This window comes from Pteropus medius, unplaced genomic scaffold, assembly GCF_902729225.1.
Source record: "Pteropus medius unplaced genomic scaffold, Ma_sr-lr_union100, whole genome shotgun sequence".
In the NCBI taxonomy this organism is placed as follows: domain Eukaryota; kingdom Metazoa; phylum Chordata; class Mammalia; order Chiroptera; family Pteropodidae; genus Pteropus; species Pteropus medius.
The window spans coordinates 22,344,422-22,371,611 of NW_024340692.1; the positions used below are offsets into that span (position 1 = coordinate 22,344,422).

At 31.8% G+C, this 27,190-nt stretch overlaps 1 protein-coding gene across 3 annotated transcripts in view; it reads left to right on the top strand.

The window, feature by feature from the left end:
* Window positions 1-27,190, top strand: part of VPS13A (vacuolar protein sorting 13 homolog A) — a 179,043-nt gene that overhangs the window by 82,336 nt on the left and 69,517 nt on the right. For all 3 annotated transcript variants that reach the window (XM_039845293.1, XM_039845225.1, XM_039845143.1), the window contains exons 34-46: window positions 4,313-4,460; window positions 5,545-5,695; window positions 8,754-8,881; window positions 9,220-9,389; window positions 9,932-10,149; window positions 10,853-11,085; window positions 19,061-19,153; window positions 19,647-20,003; window positions 20,595-20,696; window positions 22,004-22,162; window positions 22,342-22,597; window positions 23,959-24,119; window positions 25,106-25,209. In XM_039845293.1, the coding sequence (XP_039701227.1) occupies window positions 4,313-4,460; window positions 5,545-5,695; window positions 8,754-8,881; window positions 9,220-9,389; window positions 9,932-10,149; window positions 10,853-11,085; window positions 19,061-19,153; window positions 19,647-20,003; window positions 20,595-20,696; window positions 22,004-22,162; window positions 22,342-22,597; window positions 23,959-24,119; window positions 25,106-25,209 (2,280 nt within the window). The remainder of the gene's footprint in view (window positions 1-4,312; window positions 4,461-5,544; window positions 5,696-8,753; window positions 8,882-9,219; window positions 9,390-9,931; window positions 10,150-10,852; window positions 11,086-19,060; window positions 19,154-19,646; window positions 20,004-20,594; window positions 20,697-22,003; window positions 22,163-22,341; window positions 22,598-23,958; window positions 24,120-25,105; window positions 25,210-27,190) is intronic.

Sequence of the window (27,190 nt, forward strand, 5' to 3'; positions counted from 1 at the left end):
TTTATTCATTTCACAAATACAGCATTACAGACTATCAGCTTTGTACTTTGGATCTGATATTCTGGTTAAAAACAAAACAAAACAAAACACACACCATAGAGTATAACCTTATGTAATCATTGCACGTAGGATTATGAATGAGGGTAATAAAATCACCTATTCTATCTAGATTTAGTGACCTATTCCTTTTCCAGCTTGGATCCATGTCTGTTTATACCTTCCACTTTCCCTCTTCTTTCTTCCTGTCATTTTTCTTTAATCTCATTGTTTGTCTCTTTCCATTTATTTTTGCTAATTCTCTTTGGCCTCTTGTTGGTTCGTCTCCCTTCTGCCCTTCTTTCCACCAGTTGAATACTTTTAAAGCAGCTTTATTGAGATTTAATTGGCATTTAAGAAATTGCATATTTTTAAAGTATCGATAAGTTTTATCATATATACACTTGTGACAGGTTGTGTACATTGTATTATTTCTTTCTTAAACATTTGAGAGAATTCACCAGTGAAGCCATGTGGGCCTAGAGTTTACTTGTGGAAGGTATTTGACTACAAGTTCCATTTCTTTAATAAACTTAAAACTATTCAAGTGAATTATTTTTTCTTGAGCGATCTTTTTAAATATTTTTCAAGAAATTTGTCCGTTTCATCCAAGTCATAGAATTTTACATTGCAAATTAAGAAAATTATTTTTATCACCTAACTCTGAGAATAAGGTAGAGTGTTGGAGAAAAGTCAGCCTCTGTTTAATGGAGTGCCATGGAAAGCCAGGTTTCAATTAAGAAATTAACGATATATTTAGCGAAGACATTTGAAAATATACAATATGTCCAGCTAAATTCAAGGAATTCAGAAATTACAAGGAATATTGAGATAAGGGACTTCTATTTTAATAGGCTATAGCTATAGAGAAATGATTTTAAGCCTTAAATGCTCATTAACTTGGAGTTAAAACTATGTAAAAGTCTGAATTTATTCAAATTGTCTATATGTAATCACATCTTGCTAGATTTAAAAAAATGGTAGATGTAAATTAGTTGTGAGTTTATATTACAAACATTTTTTTGAGTTCACTAAAAATATCTAGAGCATTAAATAGTATTTTTATGTCCAATAAATAATTTTTTACTGAAGAAACACATAAAACGATATTAGGACAAACATAAAGGATTGCTGTTAATATGACCACCCACAGATTACTGCTATTAATAATTTGGTGTATTTCTTCTAGTTAACTATAGATGCACTTAGAGATATATATATTTGTATATATTTAAGTTAAATAAGAAATAAATTTGTATTTTGGATTGTAAATTTTTTCCCCTTAACAATATGCTATAAATATTTTTCCATGTTATTTTGAGTGCATAGTTTTTCCTAAATATTTATCCTGTAATTTTTAAAAAATTCATTTGCCTATTCTTAGAAATTTAATTCAATTATATTTTTTTTGCTGTTATAAATAACACTATAATGATGACTTATATCTTTGTTCAATAATACTTATATGATTTTCTACTTATTCCTTTGGAATAATTCATTTTCTTCAGATGAATTCCTAGAAATAGAATTACTGTTATGGAGCATAATCAGTTTTCCCTGAAATAGTTTGAAAATAATAGATATTTGAAAATTCAGTTTAGTTATAGCTTCATAGAAAACACATAAAGACAAATAAGTACTTAATATTTGTGACCACTTGTATTGAAATCATTTTGTTACAAAACTGAATTTGAATATAAAATTTTAAAAATATAATACTTCTATAAGAAAAGTTGTAAAACTTAACCAGAGGCTAGAAAGATATCTTGAATAAATGTAGAGAAAATATTTTTCTAGACCTACTATTATAAAGATGTCAGTTTCTTGTACATTAATTTATATACTTAATGCGATCTCAGAAAAAAATCACAACACAAGTTATTTTTAAAGCCTTTTTAAATTATTGTTTTTCTGGAAATATAAATAGGGAACAAGAGGTATCAATGATTTTTTTTTTTTGCAAGAAGAAATTAAGATGGGGCATGGGAGAATCATAACACTATTGGCACTAATAAAATATATTAAATTACATTGAATATTACTGAAATGTATTATAAGATTAAAATAATAAAAATAGTGAAACAGAATAAAAAGCTCAACAATTAACCATGTGTGTATCCTCGTTATTTATACATATACACATATATATACACAGTCAGTCCTCATTATTCACAGATTCCATATTTGTGAAGTAGACTACTCACTAACAGTTATTTGTAACTGCAAAATAAATACTCGTTGCACTTATTTGGGCATGTACAGAGCTGTGAGAAATTTGCTTCTCTCAAAGTTTCTGTTCTCAGCTGAGGTGTCAAACAAGATGATGCTCTGTGTTCTTAATTTAGCTTTCATATTGTAAACAAGTGTCCTTTTTGCGTGCTATCTTTTTTTTTGCATTTGGGAGCTTTTTGTTGGTGATTTTCTGTTCAAAATGGCTGCCAAGCATAGTGCCGGGTATAATCATAAAAGATTAAAAGTGGATGAATGATATGGTGATTTATTTCAATAACACTATTAAAAAAGCAAAAGACAAATAACATAAGTATCAGTAACAGGATAGAGAAGAACTTTCTAATTTAAGCATTGAAAAAGAAAAGTGATTGGGGAATGTTATTAATTGGCTTTGACTATACAAGAATATATTTCTGAATATTAATTATCAAAACAAGATTATAAAGGAAATAGCATATGAGATAATTAGAAACATCTCTAACAAAAGATAAATAAATCTTTTAATATTTTAAAGCAGTAAGAAGAAAGTAATTTGAAAAATTGATAAAGTACATAACTAGATGATTCTTTAAAGGAACAATGATAGCCAATAAACAGCTAATAGAAATATTCAACCTCATTAATAAAGGAATGAAAATATAGTGAAACAATGTTGTTTGCCCATTAATTTTCAGAAATGGAGCTCTCATGAGTTGTAGGTTACATATTGACCCAGTTTCTTGATTGCAGCTTCGCAAATATTTGTACGGTACGTGACGTATTGCAATTACCTGAGCCAAGTACTGGCAATACAGCCAAGACTAAAATAAACAGGCCCTGCCCTCATGAGACTTTCATTCTAACTGAAATTACAAACAAGACAATAAACTATTAAAATAGAATTATTATTAAATAGAATAATAGCAAAAGTTCAAGGTATTTGTGGGAGCACATAAGAAAGATTTCTCCTTCAGATATTGGGTAGTACTGATGAGGAATAATTTTCCAGAGGAAATTATCTTTTGACAGAAAATTTAATGTTTTTTGTAATTTTGTCCCGAAGAAGAAATTTACTCAAAGTACTTACAAAGATAATGATCCAATTATTTATTACAGTGAGGAATTAGAAACAACATAACTCTTTAACAATAGGTTGATTAAATGGCTTGTGGTATAGTCACATATTGTAATATGCACCTATTAAAGTTGTATGTAATATGCCCTATAAGGCTTTTAGATTCCTAACTTACTACCATTAAGGGGAGATTATAAGCATATATACTTGGTACGTATAGTGTCACTCTATAGTTAATTCATGAAATATGATATGATATGCTAGGGAATCTGAAGATCTTTGATGGCTCACATATTACTCTTCAGTTGAGTAGATGATATTTAAAATTCTAGTCATAGCTTCATACCATAATTGAACGATTTGGTATTTCTTTGAGGTTGTAATTTGAAGATATAATGGGAGGCTTCACTGGTCACATTGTCACTTGAAAGGGGTACTTGAAAGGGGTTCAGTAACCTACTGCACTTTTTATCATTCCTTACCATTAGTCCTACCCTTATAAGTACCAAGAAAGGTAAATATGGTTCAACTTCCATATTCAACTATGTTTGATCCACAGAAAAAAAAAATTTTTTTTTTGTTTGGTACAACTTAGTTTCTTATAAAGTAAGGGGATATGTGGTATTCTGCTACATATCTACATCAGTGAATTAAAATGTTTTTCTAAGAAGCCTTTTATATGTTCACAGATTATATAGAGATAATTCCCATTTTAAGAGTTTACTATCCAACTTGCAGATGTTTGGAACTTTTAAACATATTGCGAAATCCTGATTTAAATATTCATTTCTCTGCAGTATGTGAAACACTTCTGCTTAGAGAAAGTCATCTAGGTTTCTAGTGTCATGGAACATGCCTTATTTTGACATGAAAGGCCTAATGGATTTTAATTTTCACACACACAAAATTATCGATCTGTTATAAAGTGTTTAATTTTTTTTTACTACCTGTATTTATGAAACAATTAAAAACTTTTATTTTTACTCATAGGACTAAATTTATTAATGATGCTTACCAGGAGGTACTGGATCTATTACTGCCATTAAATCTTGAAGTGATAATTGAGCGAAATTTATCTTGGGAATGGTACCAGGAAGTTCCTTGTTTTAATGTAAATGCTCAGCTAAAGCCCATGGAGGTAAGTTTTTGGATACTTATTGATTTCTCTGTTAAAAAATATTGCTTCAGAACATGAGATATTTTGGGTATAGAAGTTATTTATTAATTTCCTTTGTCAGAATTGAAATAGTAGCTGTTTTAACCTAGAATTCATTGAGTGTTCTCCAGTCATTTATTCAACAAATATTTGAGTGACTACTTTATGTTAGCCCCTGACTAGATATTGGAGATACTGTGGCAAAGAAGCTATGACATTGTCTCTGGCTTCATGGACTTACCAGTCTAATGTAGGGGTTGTCGGTGATGGTAGTCCAGAGGCATGTTAGTTAGATAGTAAAAAAAAATACATAGACACATAATTACAATAGTCTTACATTGTGATAAATTCCATGAAGGAAACGTATTAGACATGGTGCTGTAAGTAGTCACTTGGATATGTTAATACAGAATTTAGTGGAAAGGCCTAGGCTGGACATAGTAATTTGGAAGTCATTGGCATAGATGGTATTTAAAGCCATGGGACTATATGATATAACCTAGAGAAGGTCCTAGAAGAATTGAGAGGCTGAAGATGAAAATGCATATAGGTCAGGACCTTAGGCATAACTTTACCTCCCTGTTGGTTGATATTGCTTCACAGACCTCTGACTGTGCACAAGTACATATTTTTCCCTCTTAACTGGATGGAAATCAAAACTGTATCACATGCTTTGTTGAAACATGTGACAGAAACATGTGCTGTGTCTGAAAGGTTTTTCTCCCCACCCCCCTGCCCTAGTTTCCCTTTATTTTTCTTCCTATAAAAATCCTATTCAAAAAGAGAAAACAATCGTTTTAAAGATTTAAGATTTTTAACTTAAAAATATATTTAGAATTTAAAACATGATGATCTCAAGTGAAAATCTTTAAGCTTTTCATGTATAAGATCATGTATAAGATCATTCCTTAACTTATAGATGAAAGTATTGGTAAGACAGGTAAATGAAGTTTCTTTATATTGGTAAGACAACACAGGATTGAAATGAAAATTATTTTTTATATGAGAATTTTTAACTACATGAAGTAGTAATACTAAAATAAGCAAATTTTATATTTTTTAACAGTTTATTCTTAGTCAAGAAGACATAACAACTATTTTTAAAACATTATATGGTAATATATGGTATGAAGAAGGTGGTAGTGCCTCACCAGCAGGAATAAAAGATCAAAGTAGTGTTACTAGTGGAGTTATTAATGCTTCACATCCTTCTGGAGGTATGTTCTTAACCATAAACTCTTCTTTTCTCCCTTCCACCCTCCCAGTGTTTTTTATTTTCTTCCATTCTCTACTTCTAGTTTTGGGTAAAAGAAGATTTATAATTTTTTTCTAATCTAATTCCATTCAGGTATCTCTAAATTGTTTATTATTAGTCATTCTGTTGATTTTTTTTAATTCAAAATTCCTAATCCTGTTGTGACAAAATTTCTCAGTTTTCTTGTTACTTCAAATTTTCTGTAAGTCCTTTTTTCCAATTTTTTCTTCCCTTCTCTTCTCCCTTATTTCTAGTGCAGCATCTATCCCAGGTGGAATATCTTATATTGATATAAAATATCAAAATATAGAGGTGTCAAGAGAGGATGACCATTAGTAAATTATAGATTTCAACAAATATTTGAAGGAGAGATGGAACAAAGCAGAGGGAACCATACTCTGCTTTGCGGAACCTGACTGGGTTCTAAGTTCAGCACCAGCACCTGCAGAGAATTGGCTCAATTAGGGCTGCTGGGATGATTTTGATTCACAAGAATAAATTTCTCCTCATTCTGGAGTTTTGGGAGATCCCCAAACAAAGTGTAACCCACTAGCTCACAGAATTCACTCTTGCTAAGCCCTGAGATTTTACACAGCTTTTTCAGTCAGAGACAATCCTAACACACAAATAATCTGGCATTTATAACATTACAGGAAGCTCATCCTTACTAGCTAGAATAACCAACCCAGTCCTTTACTGCTAGATGTTAACAGACATATAAAGAGAACCACATGAACCTAAGCGTGAGAGAAAGCAATGTAAACAAAGTAGTATTTCTTGAATGAAACAAATAATTGAAAGAACAGAAGAGAATGTATACAAGCAGAAAACAAATTCTAATTCATAATCAGAGGAATCGGAGAATTTAAGAACTGAGTTCTACTATCACTGCCTTTCACTTTTCCAAGATAAGAAAGAGTTCTCAGAAACCAAAAACATAATTGCTGAAATTTTGAAACAAAATAAATGTGGTAGGCATGTGTTTAGAATTTAATTACTGAATTGGCATATCTAGTTGATGTAATCTTCCATGATGTAAAGGAAAATTAGTATGGAGATAGTAAATGAGATAAAACTTAGGAGTGATAGAGGTCCAATTCCATAATGATAAGTATTTTAGGAAAAAGGACTGAGAAAATGGAGGAGAAGAATCTTCCACGGAAACAACAAAAGACTTTCCAGAGCTAAGTAAATATTGAAACAAGTTCTGAGATATAAAGAATCTACCCAGTTTCATGTACATTGAATAAACTAGGACTCCACATGCAAACATATCTTCATGAAATGTCAGAACAACAAAGGTTTGATTTTTAGTTTCAGAAAAAAACAAGCTTGCATATTAGGGGCTTGGAACAGGGATAATTAGAATCAGATTTATCATCAATAAAACGTGTGGGATGAAATGGATGGATGATAAAAGGCATTGGAACTATATAGTTAAATTTCTCAGGAAAATGATTCTGAAGTTAGGCTTTTGTATGTGGCTAAACCATCACCCAAGTGTAAAAACACAATTCTCAGATTTTTAGTAACATAAAGCTTACTTCCTTTATAAACATTCCTAAATAGTTTGAAAATATATTCTGGCAAAACAAACAAGGAATCCGAGAACAAGGAAAACATGGGGTCTAAAAACAATGGGCCTACACAGGAGTGGACTGAAAAGGAATCCCAAAATTTTCTGTTAACTGAGCTAGAAAGTACTTTGTTTTCATTAAAGAGGAATTCAGAAAAAGAAAAGTATAAGAATGTCTTTAAAAAACAGAAACTCCATAAAATATGAAAAATGTGGAATTAATTTCACTAGTCCCCCCACCCCTTATCCACAGGGTATACATTCCAAGACACTCAGAGGATGCCTGAAACTGAATAGTACTGAACACTATATATACTATGACTTTTCCTACATATACAGTGATAAAGTTTAATTTATAAATTAGGCACAATAAATGATTAACAACAGCTAATGATAACATAGAACAATTATAACAGTATACTGTAAAAAAAGTTATGCAAATGGCTTTGGGGCCATTATTAAGCCAAATAAGGGTTACTTGAATACAAGCCTGTGATACCACCACAATCAAACTGATAACCAAGAAGACTACTAAGTGACTAATGGGCAGGTAGCATACACAGCATGGATACTCTGGTCAAAGGGATGATTTTGCATCTTGGGCAGGATGGAGCAGGGGCAGCACAAGATTTCACCATGCTACTCAGAATGGTCCCCAATTTAAAACATATGAATAATTTATTTCTGGAATTTCCTGCTTAATTCTTTTGGACCTTGGTTGACCACAAGTAACTGAAACCACAGAGAGTGAAACTGTGGATAAGGGGCAGGGGGCAGAGGGTTGCTACTATAACTACTTTACATGGGTGATAGGGAGAGGAAGACGTTTTTTGTACCTAAGAAGGGAGAAATCTCTATTCTGGTACAGGAGGAAATTTTGTACGATTTTGAGCCATTGTTAGAATGTGAGAAGACAGTATTTTTTGAGAGATGCATTAGTTGTAATATTGTAGCAGCAGAGGATGTATTATAATAAACTAATTATTCTTCATTGACAATTATTACATAGTCATAGTTAAACAAGACATAGAAGACTTACTATGTAAATGTTACTAGCCATGTTAACATAGAAGTAAAGACATCATTTACCAAGCCGGAAAGAAGAAGATGGGATAGGTAAAGGAAATGGTAAGGACTTAAAGAGTGGAGAGTGTAAAGATAATGTCTAAAATGGATGGAATTAAAAACAGACATTAAAATATATTATTATTTTAATTATTTTCTTCTGGAAATATTTATACAAACACCAAAGAAGAAAGAATAATGTAATGGATCAACATGTACCCATTACCTAGTTTCAACAATTAGTATCATGTGGCTGCCTTTATTGCTGCTATAACTCTTCTTCTTTTTAACCCATTTAATTAACACTTTTCAAGGTTGTTTTAATGAATTTTAACTTTCCTGACTTTTTCTTTTATCCAATAACTTTAATTTTTCCAAGGAACAACTGTAGTGACAGCTGCTGTGGTAGAAGTACATTCACATGCCTCTCAAGTTAAGACAACATTAAATATGAGTTTCAGAACTGATTATCTCACCATGATACTGTATAGTCCAGGTCCTGAACAGGTAAGTTGAGGAGGAAGAAATATATTGATGAAAATTATACAGTGAATATTTATTAAAATAACAGTTAATATTTTATGTATATTTGGGAGTATCTGTTTCTGTAAGAAAAATTATTGATAATTTTACTTTAATATAATGAAGTAATTTTAACTATTTTTTTAAAAATGAGTTTCCTATAGCCAAAGATTTGAAAAATAAAAATTTAAATTAAAGTTACTATTTTTTTGGCCTTTCATTAGTGAGCCCTTTGGAGGTAGAGAATGTGATAGTTCATATCTTAAAATATGCTTTAGACTTATGTTTCTGTGTAAAATTTGTATTGACTTTCTCTTCCACAGACTTCCTTTACAGATGTTCGTGATCCTTCTCTGAAACTTGCTGAGTTTAAATTGGAGAATATAATAAGCACTGTAAAAATGTATACAGATGACTCAATATTTTCTTCGTTCTCATTAAAGAACTGTATTTTAGATGATAAAAGGCCTCATGTCAGGAAGGCAACTCCTAGGTAATAGCATTCTGAGTTTTTACTTGAGAAATGGTTGATATATTTCACAAAACTTATTCTCAAAGTTGCATGTTCATTTTTTTGGTACATTCTTAAGATCTTCAGAGCTTCAATTCAATTGAGTCGTGGTTCTCAGTCAATATTTGAAAACGTCTTGGTTCAGATATGTGCTCTTGCTGCATGGTTAATAGATTGATTCAATAGAAATAATCAGTGTAATTTTATTGGTTTTTAAAATCAATATTATTTAAATTATCAACCTATTCACATCGTAATGGGAAATACATGAAAAATTGAGAAGAAAACTATACTGAAATTCAAAATTTTGATAATTTCTTAAAGATACATTTCCTAATTTATGAAACAGTCATATTCTATAAGTTTTAAAGTCTATTATTTGGAGTACTTTGTGATCTTCCCACAAGAAAATGACTTCAGAACGCTGGTTTGCTGTCAATGAAAGGGTTACGAGGTCTTTGAATTTTATTGTGTTTGGTGATTTGTAAGATAATAACAGGCATTTTTATTATTGTGTTTTTCAGAATGATAGGACTGACAGTTGGATTTGACAAAAAAGACATGATGGATGTAAAGTATAAGAAAGTCAGAGATGGTTGGGTGTCTGATTTAGTCCTTCAAGAAACCTATATATGTGCAAGTGTGGAATTTCTGCTAACAGTTGCAAATGTCTTTCTTGAAGCGTACACCACAGGAACTGTTGTGGAAACCAATGTTCAAGCATGGTCTGCAAAGGAAGAAGGTTAGTTATTGACTAAAATATTTAATATCTGTGTTATTGAAATGCATATTTAATATCTGTTATTTGGAATGCTACAATAGCACTTACCTTGATTAGCTTTATAAATGATGAGGTTAAGTAAATTAAGAAATTAAAATCTTTATTTTTCAGAGGTAAAGGGAAAACATGCGTTTTCTGCTGGGATGTGCAGTTTACATATTTTTCAAGGTGTACATATATGTTGGGTTCAAAAATTATGGAACCTTTATTAGAATAAGTAGTTGTACTTCTCTGCAGGCAGTTATTTGAAATAATTTGTTGAAAGAAAACAAGCAGGGGAAATAACCAATCACTCCTTTTCATTATTAAAGATAGTATTTTAACTTATTCTTTTATTTTAGTTATTTTTATAGTTTTCTATTATCTTTTACATGTTTCATTTATTGTGGTGTATCAAATTGAGAGTTAGAAACTGGATTAGTCTCCAGCTCTGCCATTAAATAGTGGAGATTTTTTTCCCACTTTTCGAAATGTACTCTGGCTATATAGCTTCTTCAAATCTTATACTAAGAGTTGATGTAGATTCCTTTGAGATCTAAGATTCCTTTATTTTACTGTTTACTTAGAATGAAAATAACATTTTCCTATAAATAATAAATTTTTCATAAATATATATAAAAAAAGATTTATAAATATTTTAGATTATTTTTATTTCTGTTTTTAGTACCTATACAGGAACAAGATAAGTGGGAAATTAATATTATTATTAAAAATCCTGAAATTGTGTTTGTGGCTGATATGACAAGAAATGATGCCCCTGCCTTAGTCATTACAACACAATGTGAAATTTATTGGAAGGGCGACCTTGAAAACAATACAATGACTGCTACTATTAAAGATCTCCAAATGAGAGCATGCCCATTTCTTCCAGTCAAGAGAAAAGGCAAAATCACTACTGTGAGTTTACTGTTTAATTATCTGCTAATTGTAAACTGTTTTTGATTTACTATGTATCATTTTAGAAGACTACCTACATACTTTCCAACTGTAAAGTACCCTTTATTCTGCTTAGAGAGCCCAATCTGGATTATTATTACACCAGCTTTGAAACTTTTTCATTCTTCCAGTCACTCCTCATTGTTTTATGCATTTATGAGAATAGTCTCACTAAGAGATTTCTTTCTTCTTGGCACTTTGTAATTAAGACTTGTACTTTCTATCCATGTAAGTCCCACACTGCTTTTAGGACTTTAAGACTGTCTAGCAGTTTGCAGTGTTGTTGCAGCTTTATTATTTTTTAATATTTTTCTTCCATCTGGACATTTTTGTTCAGATGTATGTTTTTGCTTTTCTATCTGTATGTATTTGAACCTCAGTTATTTGCTTCGGCATATTTCACATTTGTATTTTACTCTCTAGCAACTTTTTTGGCCTTCATCGTTATAACTGATTAAAATTCATTTCTTCAGAGACATCTTTTCAAGTTAAATGACTCCTGCCTATTCTTATAAAACACTTATAAAAATGTTTTGGTTTCTGCAGGAGTAATTGAAGCATAAATGTTCTAAAAATTATCGACATAAAAATGTATGCTACGATTCTTTAGTTTGTAAAGCTGATGGCTCACTGCTAAGAAAAGATGGGATATGGAAAACCGAGGGCATACTGATTCTCTCGTAGGTTATGACTTAGAAATTTTATATGTTACGTCTTTTATTTACAGTTATATGACCATTCCTATCTGCAAAAACAGTTGGAGAATGTGGTCTTTTTTTTGGCGCCACCTTCTGCCTAGATAAAATTTCTTTTACAGTAGAAGAAAACAGGTTACAGCTAGAGGTCCTTCCCACACTCCACTGAGTGATTTCTTCCTTTGTCCACACAGATAATCCATGCTTGTCTTTTCACACCCATATAACATATTTACCTCTACCTCAAGGGATATAATCTCAGCTCAAAATCCAGGATCTTTATTGTCGAGTCTGTATGTGACTTCTCTTGGTCTGGCAGTTTGTTAATGAATAGACAAATAGCACGTTTCAGCAGACAACACACTCCACAACACACACAACCACTGCATAATGGTAGTGTAAGCACAGGATAATTGCAATTAAAGCCATTCAGAAAAAGAATGGGAAACACTTGATAGTTGCAGATCCATAACAGTGGTCACGTCCTGTTCAGTGGAGTTGTGGAAACTAAACTGACAGTGGAGTAGTTCCTTGGATAGCCCGGGGTGGTCTTCCATTTTCGCTTTCTTAGAACATCATTGTCTCAAATGGCCTTGGCTTTTCCCTGAGAGATTTTTTTTTTTTTTAAACCATTATCCTGTGTAAATACATCTGAAATGGCTCTTTTCTTTTTTGAGGAACTGCACTGTTTTTACAGCTTACTTCCTACTTAGTTGGTTACCCGAAGTTTGCATTAGCTTTTGAATAACAACACGCTTTTTGTATGCCCAATATTGGTTTTGTCAGCAATCCTTAATTCCTTAAACATTTAGTTTGCATCTAGGTAAATCCATGTGTAAGTAATTATAACCAAAGCTATTATTTATTGTTTTTTTTTCTTTCTGGAAAACCGTTTTATATGCTAATCTCTGTATTCTGCTTAGCCTCCCTTCATCTGATTTAGTAAAGGCTACTTTAACAATAGGTTTGGGGGAGGGAGATAGGCAACATTTGTAATCTTGTTTGTTTGTTTGTTTATTGATTAATTTTACAAGCTGGCTCCTGCATCTGATTTTAACAAGAATTGCCCAACAAAGGATAGGAGCCACAGTCTTATCTCTTGCTGAGGCTTTTTAGAGTTCAGTCTCCTCTGTTTTCCTTTCTCTTATAGGACTTTGCAAACAGCAGAAAGATATTGCTAATACACAGCAGTATTCTAAATATTCCAAACCTGCCTGGCTATATTTTAGGCTTTTAAAAAAAGACTTATGGGGGAAAAAAAATAAATTTAAAAATAAATGAATGAATGGATGGATGGATGAATGAATAAATAAATAAATAAAAAGACTTATGGTCTGCCTTCCTAGGCGTCATCATTGGTATTTTACCAAATGCTTGGCTTTAGCGTTGTTAGTGTCAGCCACTTTGTTTTAAAACATCCCTTGTCCATCTAATTGCTAAAGCAATCACAAATATTTTTGACTTGTTGTAGCAGGACCAATTTCTAGGTATGAAATTTTGTATTAGTTAGGATCTTAGTTAGGCTGCTATAATTAGAGATACCCCCTCCCCAAAGATAGCTAAAGCATGATGGAACTACATGTTTCTTTGTTGGAACATAGTACAGTGGCTCTGTATAATGGCTATAGTATAATGTAGGGGAACCAGGCTTTTTCCATCTTTTTGATTTGCTGTTCCTAGGATATAAGTTAATTTGCTTGTTCAAAGATAGTTTACAATGTGTTCACCTTCTAGTATGCTGGGGGTGAGTGGTGGCGGTAAGGAGAAAACATGTAGGAATAAAGGGATGCCCATTCTAAGAGGACTACCCATAAATTTCACATACTGCTTCTGCTCACATCCTTTTGGCCAGAATTTAGTAATATGTCAGCACACAGATTTTACAGAATCCAAGAAAGGCATTCTCTCCAAAGAACCAAAACGTCATTTGCTTGATTCTCTTCATTATACATTTGTTTTCTGTTAATTATTATTGTTGCTGCGTTGTTCTTTATATTTTCTTTGGGTTAAATTGCTGTTATTTTTCTGACTTCTTGACAGATACTTAGATAATTTATATTCCACCTTTCTTTCCTAGCATATGCATTTTAAGGCTACACTTTTCCCCTCTAAGCACAGCATTAGATAGATCTGCTAGTTTTGATGTGTTGTATTTTTATTATTCTGTTAAAAATATTTTCTCATTTTTATTTTTTATGCATAGATTAGAAGGGTTTTGCTTAATTTACAAGTATTTAAGAATTTTCTGGTTATCTTTTTATTATTGATTTCTACATTAATATTATTGTGGTCTGTTAACGCACCCTGATTTTAATCCTTTGAAATTTGTTAAGACTTGTTTTATGGCCCATGATATAGTAAGTTTTGTTTTTCTGAATAGATAATGTCCACTGGGAAAACGTGTTTTGTGGATAGAAGAGCAAGCATTCTATTTAGATAGATTTTGTCTATAATATTGTTTAGATCTTTTATATTCTTAAAGCTTTTTTTTCTTTTCTTGGTTGGTTTTATCAGTTATTGAATAAGGTTTTAATTTCTGTTATTTCATTTTTAAGTACTAATGTGCTCTTTTTATCGATTGTTTCTATCTTCCATTTTCATTAAAATTAATCACAATTATTTCTAAGTTTGTTTTTGGTAATGCCAATTATTGAGTCATCTCTGAGTTAATTTCTGTTTTCTATTTTATCTTTTGCTTTTGTTTCGTCATATATCAGATATTTTTAAATTGAATGCCAGAAAGTATAATGAAATGTTATGGAGGCTTTGATGACATTTTCTTCTCCAGAGAGGGTTTTACTGTTCTTTGTTATGCAGGTAAAATGAGGACAATTCACCTTAAGCCGGGAGAAATTGAATTTACTGGAGGCTGAGTAGTAGTTTTTGTAAGATGTAGTTTACTTCTGATGCATATCCACTACTAAATAGTATCTCTCTAGGTTCCCACCCCAAAGCCATATTAGTCCATTTTGGCAGATTCTGAATTTTTTTTTTTCTTCTCAGCCCCATTCTGCTGACTATTCTGAAATAGCTGACTGTTCTATTCCACTTAGCAATAGTCTTCTGCTTAGTGTATAGCCAAAGAATTTGACAAATAACTAGAAAGTAAACTACTACTGAATTTCGAGATAACATCTCTAATCCTTTTTTTTTTCCTCCTTGGGGGCTTTGCAAGGTTACCTTGGTAGCTTACTTATACTTTTAAGCAGAGATTTTTTTTTCAAAATGACTTTTCAACTTGTAGGTGGATTATTGCTCTGCCACAAGTTGTTCGATTCACAGATGGAAACAATTCTAGAAAAGTAGATCTTTAGCTGAGCAACCGTGTGCCAAAGGAAACTTGAATAATTATAGGGAATTTCGAGAAGGATATTTATGGCCAACTAGCACATATGTTTTGGCAAGTTGTAATTAGCGGAACTTTAACTGATATTGTATTTATTTTATACTAGAACAAAGTTTCTTAATTCTATATTCATCTATGGATTCCAGTAATATTTATTAGAGATTCATGAACCTTTTGAAAATATATATAAAATGTTATATACAACAAGTCTTCGAAAAACATTTAGTTCAATGACATTTCGTTAACAACAATGATGAGATGCTGTAAAAACAAAACTCTTGTTTGTATTAATTACCCAGTGATAAAATTGGTTTCATTATACATCATTTCACTTAATGTTGCAGAACCTATCAAATACATTAAGTGAGAACTTATTGCGTGTGCTTTTTTTTCCTGAGAATTTAATTTTCAAGGGATAGATGACCCCAGATTTTTTGAAGTAGTAACATATGAGATATTCTCATCTTTGCTGCCTGCAGAGTATAAATTTGTTTGAATTTATTTCACCCATTAGGATTTTATAATATTTTAAAAATAAATTTCTAAATTCTAAAAAAAGCTATCATTATCCAGATAGTTAATACCTATTGTAAATGGTTATCAGCTTTTTTTATGAATTTATTTTATTCTATAACTTTCCTAAACTTACGACCTGTACTAATATTTTAATTGATGTTAGATTTTCCAAATCTCATCTGCAAAATCACATTCTTGTTTGTTCCTTGAATTGCAATAAGGATTTATCCTCATTGTATTCCCATTGCTAAGTGAGGTAATATTACTGTAATTTTAATATTTGCTTGTGAATTTATGTATAAACCCTTTAGTGTGTTGATAAATTTTCCATATCTAATTATAAAAAAATCTTAAGTGAATGTGTGGAATTTTATTGAGTGCTTACCACCATTTATTTAAAGAACTACAATAGTTTTTACTATCTTATGATAAATTACATTGACATTTTTTTCCTGTGGCATACCAGCCTTTCATTTATGGATTAATCCTAAATTTGAGGATATTTTAATTCTTTTATTCTGTTTGCTAAGGGTACCCTGGGATTTCATAGTAGAAGACTATAACTATTCTGGAGGAGTAGGTGAGGGAGGCTTCTCAGGTGAAGTGACATGCTGATGGCTCAAGGAGGAGTAGGTATTAGCTAATTGGACAAGGACAAGGAAGTCATGGGAGTGTGTTTCAGGATGAAGGGATAGAGTATGCAGAGAACCTGGGTTCCAGAAAGCACAAGTTCCCACCCACGTCTACCGACATACCAATATCTATGTTCATATACTCTGCCCTGTTGTTATTCAGTGGTGCTCAACTTGGGGCAGTCTTTCCTACCACCAAGATAGTATTTGTAAAGTAGAGAATTTATAGTCAGCTCTTGTAGGATTCTGCAGACGTCGTATAGCCTAAGAGTGCTTCTTTGAAGGGGAAGCAGTAGCAGTAGGAAAGGAATGCATCAGTGGTGAAAATCATGTAAAACTGGAAGCTATATGGTGAGATCTAGAGTAGAAAGAAGGAAAAAAATGATAAAAATAGAATTAAAATCACAATGGATGTAGTTGGAGACAATAGAATTATACTGGTAAGGAAATAATTCCATTTTAAGACATGTTTCTATATTTTTAAATTGATTTGTATGGACTGTATTATGAACACCTAGACTGTAGTATCATTTTGTCATGAACATGTTAGACCACTTGTATTTTTAATCCTAGGCAACTTAACTAGACTTGAACATATACAAATTGGGTAAGGATTAAAGCAGCATACATTCACATTATTTGGGGAAGAGGCTATTAAAAAAAGACCAATTTAAAACTTTCAAGTTAGAAACTTTTATGTGTATTTATAATAATACTTTTTTTTTTTGCCTTCCCTAAGATCAAGAAATAACACAAATTTTATGTTGAAAATCTTGGATTATGTATTGTAATGTAGTTGGAATTTCCTATCCTTGAAATTCAAGAAATAATATATTATTATGTAACATACCAGTTGCTCTTGCTGATTTATTAGATTAATAATAGATTTTAATGTGATTTCTTTGGAGAATGGTTTTGGATGTCATATATGTAGAAGTTGGAGGAACTTTGAGGAGAGCGATAGAGAAAGCCTAAATTTTATTGAACAGGTTCTCAGTAGAAATAATGGTCACAGGATGCTGCCAGTGAGGACTCAGAAAGCAGATAAAAAACATGTGATTAGAAATTAGAGGGCTGGCTTGATATGTAGTCACAGAAAGCTTTGCAAAATTGTGTCTTGCAGTTATGTGTAAAGTAGAACTTGTAAGTGACCAACATGGATATATAGCTACAGAGATTTCCAAGCTGCCTGATTTGAAGGTACTCAGCTGCCTGGTTTCCTACTATTTATAGTAAAATGCCAGAACAGGGAGAGAAATTGTGGGGAGAATGGTTAAATGAAAAGAACCAGGACTCATTGATTTTGATAATTCTCAGCCTTCCAAATGATATAAGATGTTATAAGTCAGAATTGGCTGCCAAAGTGTAGCATATAGAAAAGACTGTGATTATATTAACCTTTGGCTCAACCTCAACTCAAAAAATCATAGTGTTTAGTCACACAAAGGGCCCTTTCAAGAAATTACGGTGGTGTGTTTCTTTCATGTGTCTTAATCAAACTGGAGGAACTCTAGGAATTGGGTGTCACCCCTTAGCTGTCTCAGCAGGAGGCCATGATTATCTCAGAAAGATCTGTGAATATGGCTTTTGCCTAATGGAGTAAAACCTCATGATATCTGCAGTAGCCTTTAATGTTCTATGAAGTGTAGCTGCTAGGGGACAATTTCTCTCCCTTTGAGAAAATTATTTTAGCAGGAAAACTGCCAGCATAGGCCAAGAGGAATGGGGAATACAAAAGGAAGAGAGACTCTTGAATTCCCAAAATGCTACTGGCAGGAAACAGAATGATAAAACTACTTGGCTGCAAACTTGTGCTACTTTTTATAAAGAAAGAAGGATGACTCACTCAGACGGTGGAGCTGAGAGCCACACAGAATTATTACTAGACTTTGAAACCTAATTAAGAAACTCATTTACCTGGCTGGATTTCAGAAGTGCTTTGGACCACTGATTCCTTTTTACTTTCTGTTTTCCCAGCTTGAACTGGAATATGTGTAATAGTTATCCTGTGTCTGTTTCACCATTCTATGCTGGGAGGGGTGGGAGCAGGGAGCTCATCTTTGTTTCATAATTCCACAAAGGGAGAGAAATTTTGCCCTAGCAGCTATACTTAATAGATTACACCCAGGAATTTCATCAACACCTGGACCTGATTTCAAATTCTGGACTTTTAGCTGATAAGAGATAGATGAGATTTTGACTTTTTGAATTAATGAGAGACATGGATGAGAGATATATGATGAGATACAGATTTAGATAATGTGATTTTGGACTTTGGGCTATAATGGGATAAGACCTTTAGGAACCTTAAGAGAAGGTAGAATGTCTTTTCTGTTTGGGAGGAATGTGAGTTACTGAGTACTTGAGGGCAGAATCCTGCTTACGGCAGTCAGGGAGAACTCAGTTAATTTTGTAGTTTTTCTTATATAGATTAATTTATTTCATTGTAATTTCATAACGGAAGAAATACCATGATAAAATTTTATTTTAGTAGGTTTTATGGTTTGTCATATATTTAAGAAAAGAAATTCTTATATTGTTTTTTAATATTGTTGCTAATATTAATACTTCCTATTATAAATAATAAGTAAAGAGGATAATTAAGAAGTGTGTTATTGAGTCACATTTTTTTCAGCAGTTTTCACTAACTTGTTTATTTAGCATAGTTAGCTATTACTAGGAAAGTCTTTAAATAAAAATATTTTAAGAACAATGTTAATTTAGTGGTATTGATGTTTTCCTCATAGGTTTTGCAGCCCTGTGACTTGTTCTATCAAGCTACTCAGATCGGTACAGATCCACAAATGATTGATATATCGGTAAAATCTCTGACACTAAAGGTGAGTCCAAATGTAGTCATTTAGATCTTTAATTAACTTCATAAAAAATAAATAAAACCTAGAAATAAGCAATTGTAATAGCAAGTCTTTTCATGGTTAAATAAGCAAAAAACAGTTTTTAAAAATATGTGAAATGATATTTCATATACATTTTTGTAGTAAATGTTATCATATATTTTATTATTGATGTTGGACTGCTTCTGTGGTTAACATCTAACATCCCTATACATACAACTATAGTATGTATAGTTGAAATTACACTTGATCAGTTTTAATATCTACAAGATTCAAGCAAATATCTTAACAATTGAAATTAGTTATGATAATCAAAACTTTTATAGGCAATAATTGTATCTGCTATTTCATGGTAGTGATATTTTATTTTAATATGATTCATGATCCTTAATCAAATGTATTTAATTTTTTTGAAGTATGTATTTTTAAAAGTGGTATGAGTAGATATTTTTTATGAGTTTAATTTTTTTTCCCTCAGGTTTCACCAGTTATCATAAATACTGTGATTACCATAACTTCAGCACTTTATACAACTAAGGAAACCATTCCACAAGAAACTGCTTCTTCTATAGCACATTTATGGGAAAAGAAGGATACGAAGAATTTAAAAATGTGGTTTCTTGAAGAACCAAATGAAGTTGAAAACATACCTCCCACAGCTGAATTGGTACCCAAAGGAGAGACAATAAGAATGAACATTGATTCTATTTTCATAGTTCTTGAGGCTGGAATTGGTCATAGAACAGTCCCTATGCTTTTGGCAAAATCGCGTTTTTCAGGGGAAGGCAAAAACTGGAGTTCCCTCATAAATCTCCACTGTCAGCTTGAGCTAGAAGTAAGTGTTTATAGTGTTTTGACCAGATTTTATAATAAATAATGCTACACACGGAATATTTTGGGAATCTTATTAAATATTTAAATTGAAAATATTGTAAATATGATGTTGGCTTACAAAAGTTTTAGAAGAAAGTTTACAAATTTTTGCCTTCATATAGTTTTAATGTGTACAGTAAGCCTTAACTTATCATCAGTAGGTTCTTTGACTTTAAGCAGAACAACATAACAAAACCAATTTTAACCATAGGCTAACTGATATAAATAAATTTGAGTTAAATTCCCATAATATCTCATCAATATTGTAACAAAACAACATTGAACAAAATGACATTATTTGAGGACCAGCTGTACATTACTTTAAAAGAGAGATTTATCTGGATTAAACTGTGAAGACTGAATTATGAAATTCACCAGGTGTGGAAAGCACTGAGAGAATTTGTCTAGGAAACTAATGAATGGCGTATAGTACAGTTTTCATAAAGGAGAAATAGCACAGCCAAAAAAGGAATGGTAGTGGGAAACAGCATGGAAGATCATTTTAGCAAATACCAGAATGCCTTATTTAAAAAATTAAAAATTCTCTTTATAGGTACATTATTACAACGAAATGTTTGGCGTCTGGGAGCCTTTGCTTGAACCCTTAGAAATTGATCAGACTGAGGATTTTAGACCGTGGAATCTTGGAATCAAGGTATATTTGAAGTCTGAAAATTTGAAGTGCTTACACCACACAAGACGCATTAATTTTTATCACAACAAAGTTCAAGTTTTCTCATTATGAGCCTTGCTTCATGCTTTCCTGTTTGACCTCTGAGTGTAATTTTCAAATCGAAAGCCAATGCCTCCTATGCTTTTTCTAATACAAATAAATATGTAACATATGTACTAGACACTGTACACGATGTACTCTTGCTTTAACACTTAAACACTTACAGCAGACGTCTGAAGAAGATAATATTTTTAACTACATTTTAACATGTGAGCGGACTGAGACTAGAGAGGTTACGAGGCTTCACTAAGTAATAATGCCTTGGAAGAGGTAGCATACAGTTCTGGCTACAGAGTCCCCACTCATATTAAAATGCCACTGGCATCTTGTTAGTTGTTTATACTGAGTTTCCTTTGTCTTCTGAAGGGTGTGTATGTAGAAGAAAATATTACTTACTCGTAATATAGTATGAATATATGTAATCATTAGAACAACAACCTTTATTTTATTTTTAAGCGTGCTATATAGTTCACAAGTGGATAAACTGGATTTTTTTTTTTTAATTAGACTTTTAAATGGATGAAATTGTGCTTCTGAAGCAGGAGGCTACAAAATTACTAGCATGTCTGCTCCCTAGTGAAGATTCAGTCAACCTGCAGATAAATTTTCAGTGGTTTAAAGGCAATTAAAGTAATAACAATGGTGACTGGCTTGACATGTCCAGCTTTTTGTATTAGATCACTACATTTGATTTTTCACATATTTCAGATAAAGTATTTGGACAAAGGAACTTACTTGGTGATTTTTAGGTCCACACTGCAGTGGATCTGTGAATCCTAAAAAAAAGGTAGATGATATTGATTCTCATGAATGCTAGGTTCTAGTTCTGAAACTATCAGATTTTTTAAGTCCCTGGTTTTCCGTTCTTTCTTTATAGCATGACCAATAGACTAAATGACTTCTCGCTTTGAATTTCTATGTGCTATGAAGTATGTGCTTTTCATTTTCATTCCGATGCCACATGCATTTAGTAATTTTTTTTTTCTCCTAAAATGTGCCTGTCATTCTAGTATCAGTATTTTCTCTAATACTGCCCCTGTCTTATGTGACCTCAGTTGGCTGGTATCCAAGCAATTCCAGTAAGGCAGTAGAACTAATAAAATTTTTTGCTCTCTCTGATGTTATTATTGGGATTTGTCTAAGGTTTGTCTTTCCTTTGCAAAATTAGTTATGTTGTGCTCATAGGAATACACTTTCCTTATATTTCTATAATTTATATGTCATTTTAGATGAAAAAGAAAGCAAAAAAGGCCATTGTTGAGTCAGATACTGAAGAAGAAAATTATAGAGTGCCAGAATATAAAACTGTCATCAGTTTCTATTCAAAAGACCAACTAAACATTACATTATCCAAATGTGGCCTTGTAATGTTAAATAATTTAGTCAAGGTAAGAAAAGACATTTGAAACTTTAAATGTTGCTCTACTAGTCTGCGTTAATCCTTTTATCGAATAAGACTTTTTTTTTTTTTTACTATTTAGTCGTTTGTAGTATGTCCATTAGTGTTCTGCTTGTCATTTATTTTTCCACATTTCATTTTATTTTACTTACAATAACTCTTCTTTAGGCATTTGCAGAAGCTGCCACTGGATCTTCAGCTGCCTTTGTAAGGGATCTAGCACCATTTATAATTTTAAATTCTCTTGGACTTAATATCACTGTTTTACCAAGTGATTCTTTTAGCGTACTCAACGTTCCAATGGCAAAATCATATGTATTGAAAAGTGAGGAGAGTTTAAGTATGGATTATGTCCGAACTAAAGACAATGATCATTTCAATGCAATGACCAGCCTAAGCAGCAAACTTTTCTTCATTCTTCTTAGTAAGTGATGAATTACCTTCTTAGGGGTTTAATTTCTTTTAAGTTATATTTTACATCCCATTTTACTCATTTTAAAATTTCCTTCCTAATAGATTGGGAATTTTGTTTCATCCTTTACAGGGCTTTAGTTGCTGTTGTTACTATATTTTTGTATGCTAAAGTCTAACTTTTTTTGTTCATTGCTTTATTTAGAGTCTGATAGTTTACTGCTTAATGTTTTGGGGAGGAAAAATACTAGATCTCATGCTCATTCAGCTTTTACAGACTATATCTCTTAGTTGTTGTTTTAACCACTTCTAGTATGGCTCAGTTGTATTCCACCAGTGCAGCTGAATGAATTCAAAATAAGGTTTGAATTTATAGAAATGGCACATTGTAATGGTTTGGGACTTTGTAAGTAATTACATTCTGTCCGTTGAGGTAGAATTTTTTTTTTGTCCTTTCGGCTTCCCAAAAGTTTTTCATTTTCATGAGAGGCGAAAGTAAATCAATTCTTAAGTTACCATAATATCCACTCATTGTGAAGTTAAACAGTCCCAAAGCCTCACCCACACCACTTTCAAAACTTTGACATTTAAATAGTTATAGAAAAGAGCCTTTGAAAGGTTAATTAGATATGGTATAAGAGTGTCAAAACTGATAGCTAGTGCTTTCTCCTAGTCAGGAAATGATGCACAGCAATGGCTAGGTTTTAGGTATTGTCTGAGCATTGTCATTGAATTGTTTTTATCAGTTTTTGAACTAATATTTTAGGAATGAGGTGAGAGGATTTATGTAAATAAGTAATTCACCCCCCCCCTCCGATATGGTATATGTATGTATATTAGATAAATGTGTATAAAATTTTGTGTAATCAAATCCTAGATATTGCACAGCATCATACGTTGTTGGAAAATTAAAAACTGAAAAATTGCAGCTACCTTGGTAATTGCCAATAAATGCATGAAGGTATTAGGCTCTGGTTATTATAATAGCAAATCAGAGATCAGTGTTCTTGCATGTTATAATCCTCTCAATTATTTTAAAAAGGTTTCTGAAACCTTTTTGTTTATACGTGTTGTCTTAGGTCAAAGTACTGAATGATTTTTTAATTAAAATTTTTTTTTGGTTAAAAGCTTCAAAGGTTTTAGATGAATGCTGCGGAAATGCATTGTGGCTTTTAAAAATATCCCTTTGTACACATGGTATCTATAAGAGAACTGCCCTTTGTATAATCTCTTCTGTATAGTCTTAAGTCCAAAGACTTGAGGGACTGTTATTCATAACTTTAAGAAATCATCCCATGTTTCTGATATTTAACATCTATTTAAAATTAATATGTGATGATTTATAATAAAAATTTTCATATATGTTCAATTTAGCACCTGCTAATCACTCTACTACTGATAAAATTCCTTTAACAAAAGTGGGACGACGACTATACACTGTAAGACACAGAGAATCTGGAGTTGAAAGGTCTATTGTTTGCCAAATTGATACAGTGGAAGGAAATAAGAAGGTAACAGTTCGATCCCCAATGCAGGTAGGAAATGATCCTTTTTTTGTGAAGCATGTGACATTTGTGTGCTAATAAAAAAACTAAACTGAAGCAAATTACTACCAAAAGAACACAAGTTATGATAGCAGTACCGCTAATATCAAAAAGAATAATCATTACCAGTAATCATAGTGCTCTAATGTGAGCAGTGATAGGATGTTGAATATACTTCTTGTGATTTTGTTGTAGGACTATTTTGTAAAACCTTTTTGGAGTATTGTAAAAATCAAGCCATTAATATTTTGTTTTAGTCTTTGTAGTGTATATATATATTTGGTTTTTTAAGTACAGGATGTGGTGTGAGAAAATTTTTATAGTTTTATTAAGGTAAAATTGATATATAATAAATTTCATATATTTAAAGTTGAGTTTTGAAACAAAAATCTATTTATGAAAGCTTCATCACAATCATAATTAATATATTTATCTTCCCCCAAAAGTTCCCCCTCTTCCTACTTCCCAGGCATCCACTGATATATTTTCCATTAAATCGTCTTGACACTTTATGTATTCTGAACTTTATTCTTCAACATAGTTATGTTAGTTTGAAAGTGATCCTTTCAGCCCTTATTTTTAACTTTTTAGGTGGGACTCAATCAAGACTAATCCTTTAGTCCAAGACTAATTTTGTCCCACTAGTAAGACGCTAAAACCAATAACTTCTATACTAAACAAGTTTTACCACTTTGGCTGATGAGAAAAGGAACTATGATATATGTCAACACCAAAAATTGTTCTGCCTGCCCCTTTCAGATGGATCTTTACTGAGCCTTAGATAGTTTACTCATGTGCATGTGGAAACTTGTATTTTGTAGGATAAATAATTCCATGTTTGTTTCTTTTATAATTTGTATTAGCAAGATAGATATTGTCTGATAGTTCCTTTGTTGGGATATTTAGATGGAATGTTTTTTGATGCCTTTAGAGTCTTAGATTAATTATTCTAAATACTATTTCTTTTTCTTTTCCAGATGAGAAATCATTTTTCAATCCCACTTTCTGTGTATGAAGGAGATACTTTATTGGGGACAGCTTCACCTGGAAATGAATTTAACATACCATTAGCATCTTACCGGTGATTTTTTTTCTTTATTTTTTTTGTTTGCTCTAAGGTCTCTTATAGAATTTTTAGTTCTGAATGGTAGGAATATCAGTCTTTAAATGATCAAGCTTTGATCATATCCATCCCTTAATATCTCGTCTTATCTTACTAAGTTTCAGGGTACTTAGAAATTTCAGGATACTTACAAGGTTTTTTTTAAGAAATATTATTTAATGTATTTAATTTATACTATGTAAATTATTTATGCTTTACTAGTAAATACAGTCATTTCATGCTTGCAATATGGCTATCATAACCACAATTATATATATTCATAATTCTTTAAAAGGTCTAATCGAGGGTGATTGGTGTCTTCTGGATTTATATATACTATATGAAATGATTTTTATTTTTCAAAAGTTTTATAATAGAATTTTTTTGAAATTTAGAAAACATACAATATTTTATCTTTTATTGCACATTTAGATTGTTTAGTGATAGAATTTTAATCAATCTTAAGTATTTAAAGTAATTTCATTAAACAATATAAAATCTTAAAGAATTATTAAAATTGTAACAAAATACTAATGAGGGCTAGTCTCATAATTACAGGTTTAACATTATAACAGATGAGTATTCTTTTTCAGGATTTATAATTTGAATTGAAAATTTAAAACAAGGAAAAATGGAGAGTAAACTCTATTAGAGAATAAAACTTTCCTCAGATTAAACATCATAGTTTGTCTAAGGTATCATTCAGAACACACACTAGAAATGGACACTTAGGCTACAGAAAGATGGAGAGGCGAAACTGTAAGCAAAACTATAAGTGCTTAAATATCCCCTGTCTTTATTCATTTTGACCCATACCACGGAGTTCAGGATTGGATCCCTAGTGTTTAGAAGATAATCTAGCAGTTTTAGGCACATATTTTCAGGTCTTAGACCTGCTCACCATAATGAATATTTTATTGTTTAGACCGTCTAATGAGTATTTTATTGCTTAGTTCAAACTTGCTGAGGGAAAGAATTCAAGTGAGAGAATAACAAAATCATTGTTTATAGTATTTGACCTTGTTCTAGAGAGGATTTTGGGTGGGTTACAAGACTAAAGATTGCAGCATGTAAGGTATGTTTAAAAATTCCTACGAAGAACTTTAAATTCATTTTGTCTTTGGATAATAAATATTAGTTGCAGTCTGCTTTGTTTTTAATAAATTATTGCTGTGTATTTGGTGATCGTTCATAGAAAAGTTAGGCCACTAGAGTATACTTTTGTGTTCAAGGCTAAATATTAACTTATTACATGGAAGCTCATCAACCTTTATTAGAATTATTAGTGACGAACCAGCTCGGATTTCATATTTGATATTCTTCTAATCCAATTCTTAGATGTAGGTATACTTATATTTAAGATACGAAGTCTTGGAGGTTCAGTTGACTCCCCTCTGCTGTGGAAAAGACCAGCTCTCCTTTCACTTGTGCATTCATTTCAGTATTCTCAATCTATAAATGTGTCTGTTCTTTGGAGTCTTTGAAATAGTTTTTATGTCTTACCAGTTTTCTCATTTAATTGAGTTAAATAAAATCTTGTAACATTTGTTCACTTTGCATATCTATGAGAATCATGATTTTACCCACTTTTGAAAATTATCCTTCAACAGCACACATATATAGGACAAGGGGGATTGATTGGGTGATCTTAACCAAAGTAAAAAGCACAAACTGTAGAATTACACAAACATGGATTCAAATCCTGGTGCTTTGAAGCACGCAGGGCCACTGTACTGCACACCTCCAGGGGTGCTATTCACATTGCAGTTTTTGTAAATGATGCTTCCCTGCTTAGTACTTTGCATTGGTCTGTACTACATTCATGGCAGTGCCGCCTTCAAGAGCAATCTGAGTGTGCATGAATGTGTACACTAGCAGAGATAGCCTGTCTCATCCCTGTGCTTCAGTGATGATGAAATGTTTTATGAACCTGTAATGTATATGTGCTTAGCTATCAAGT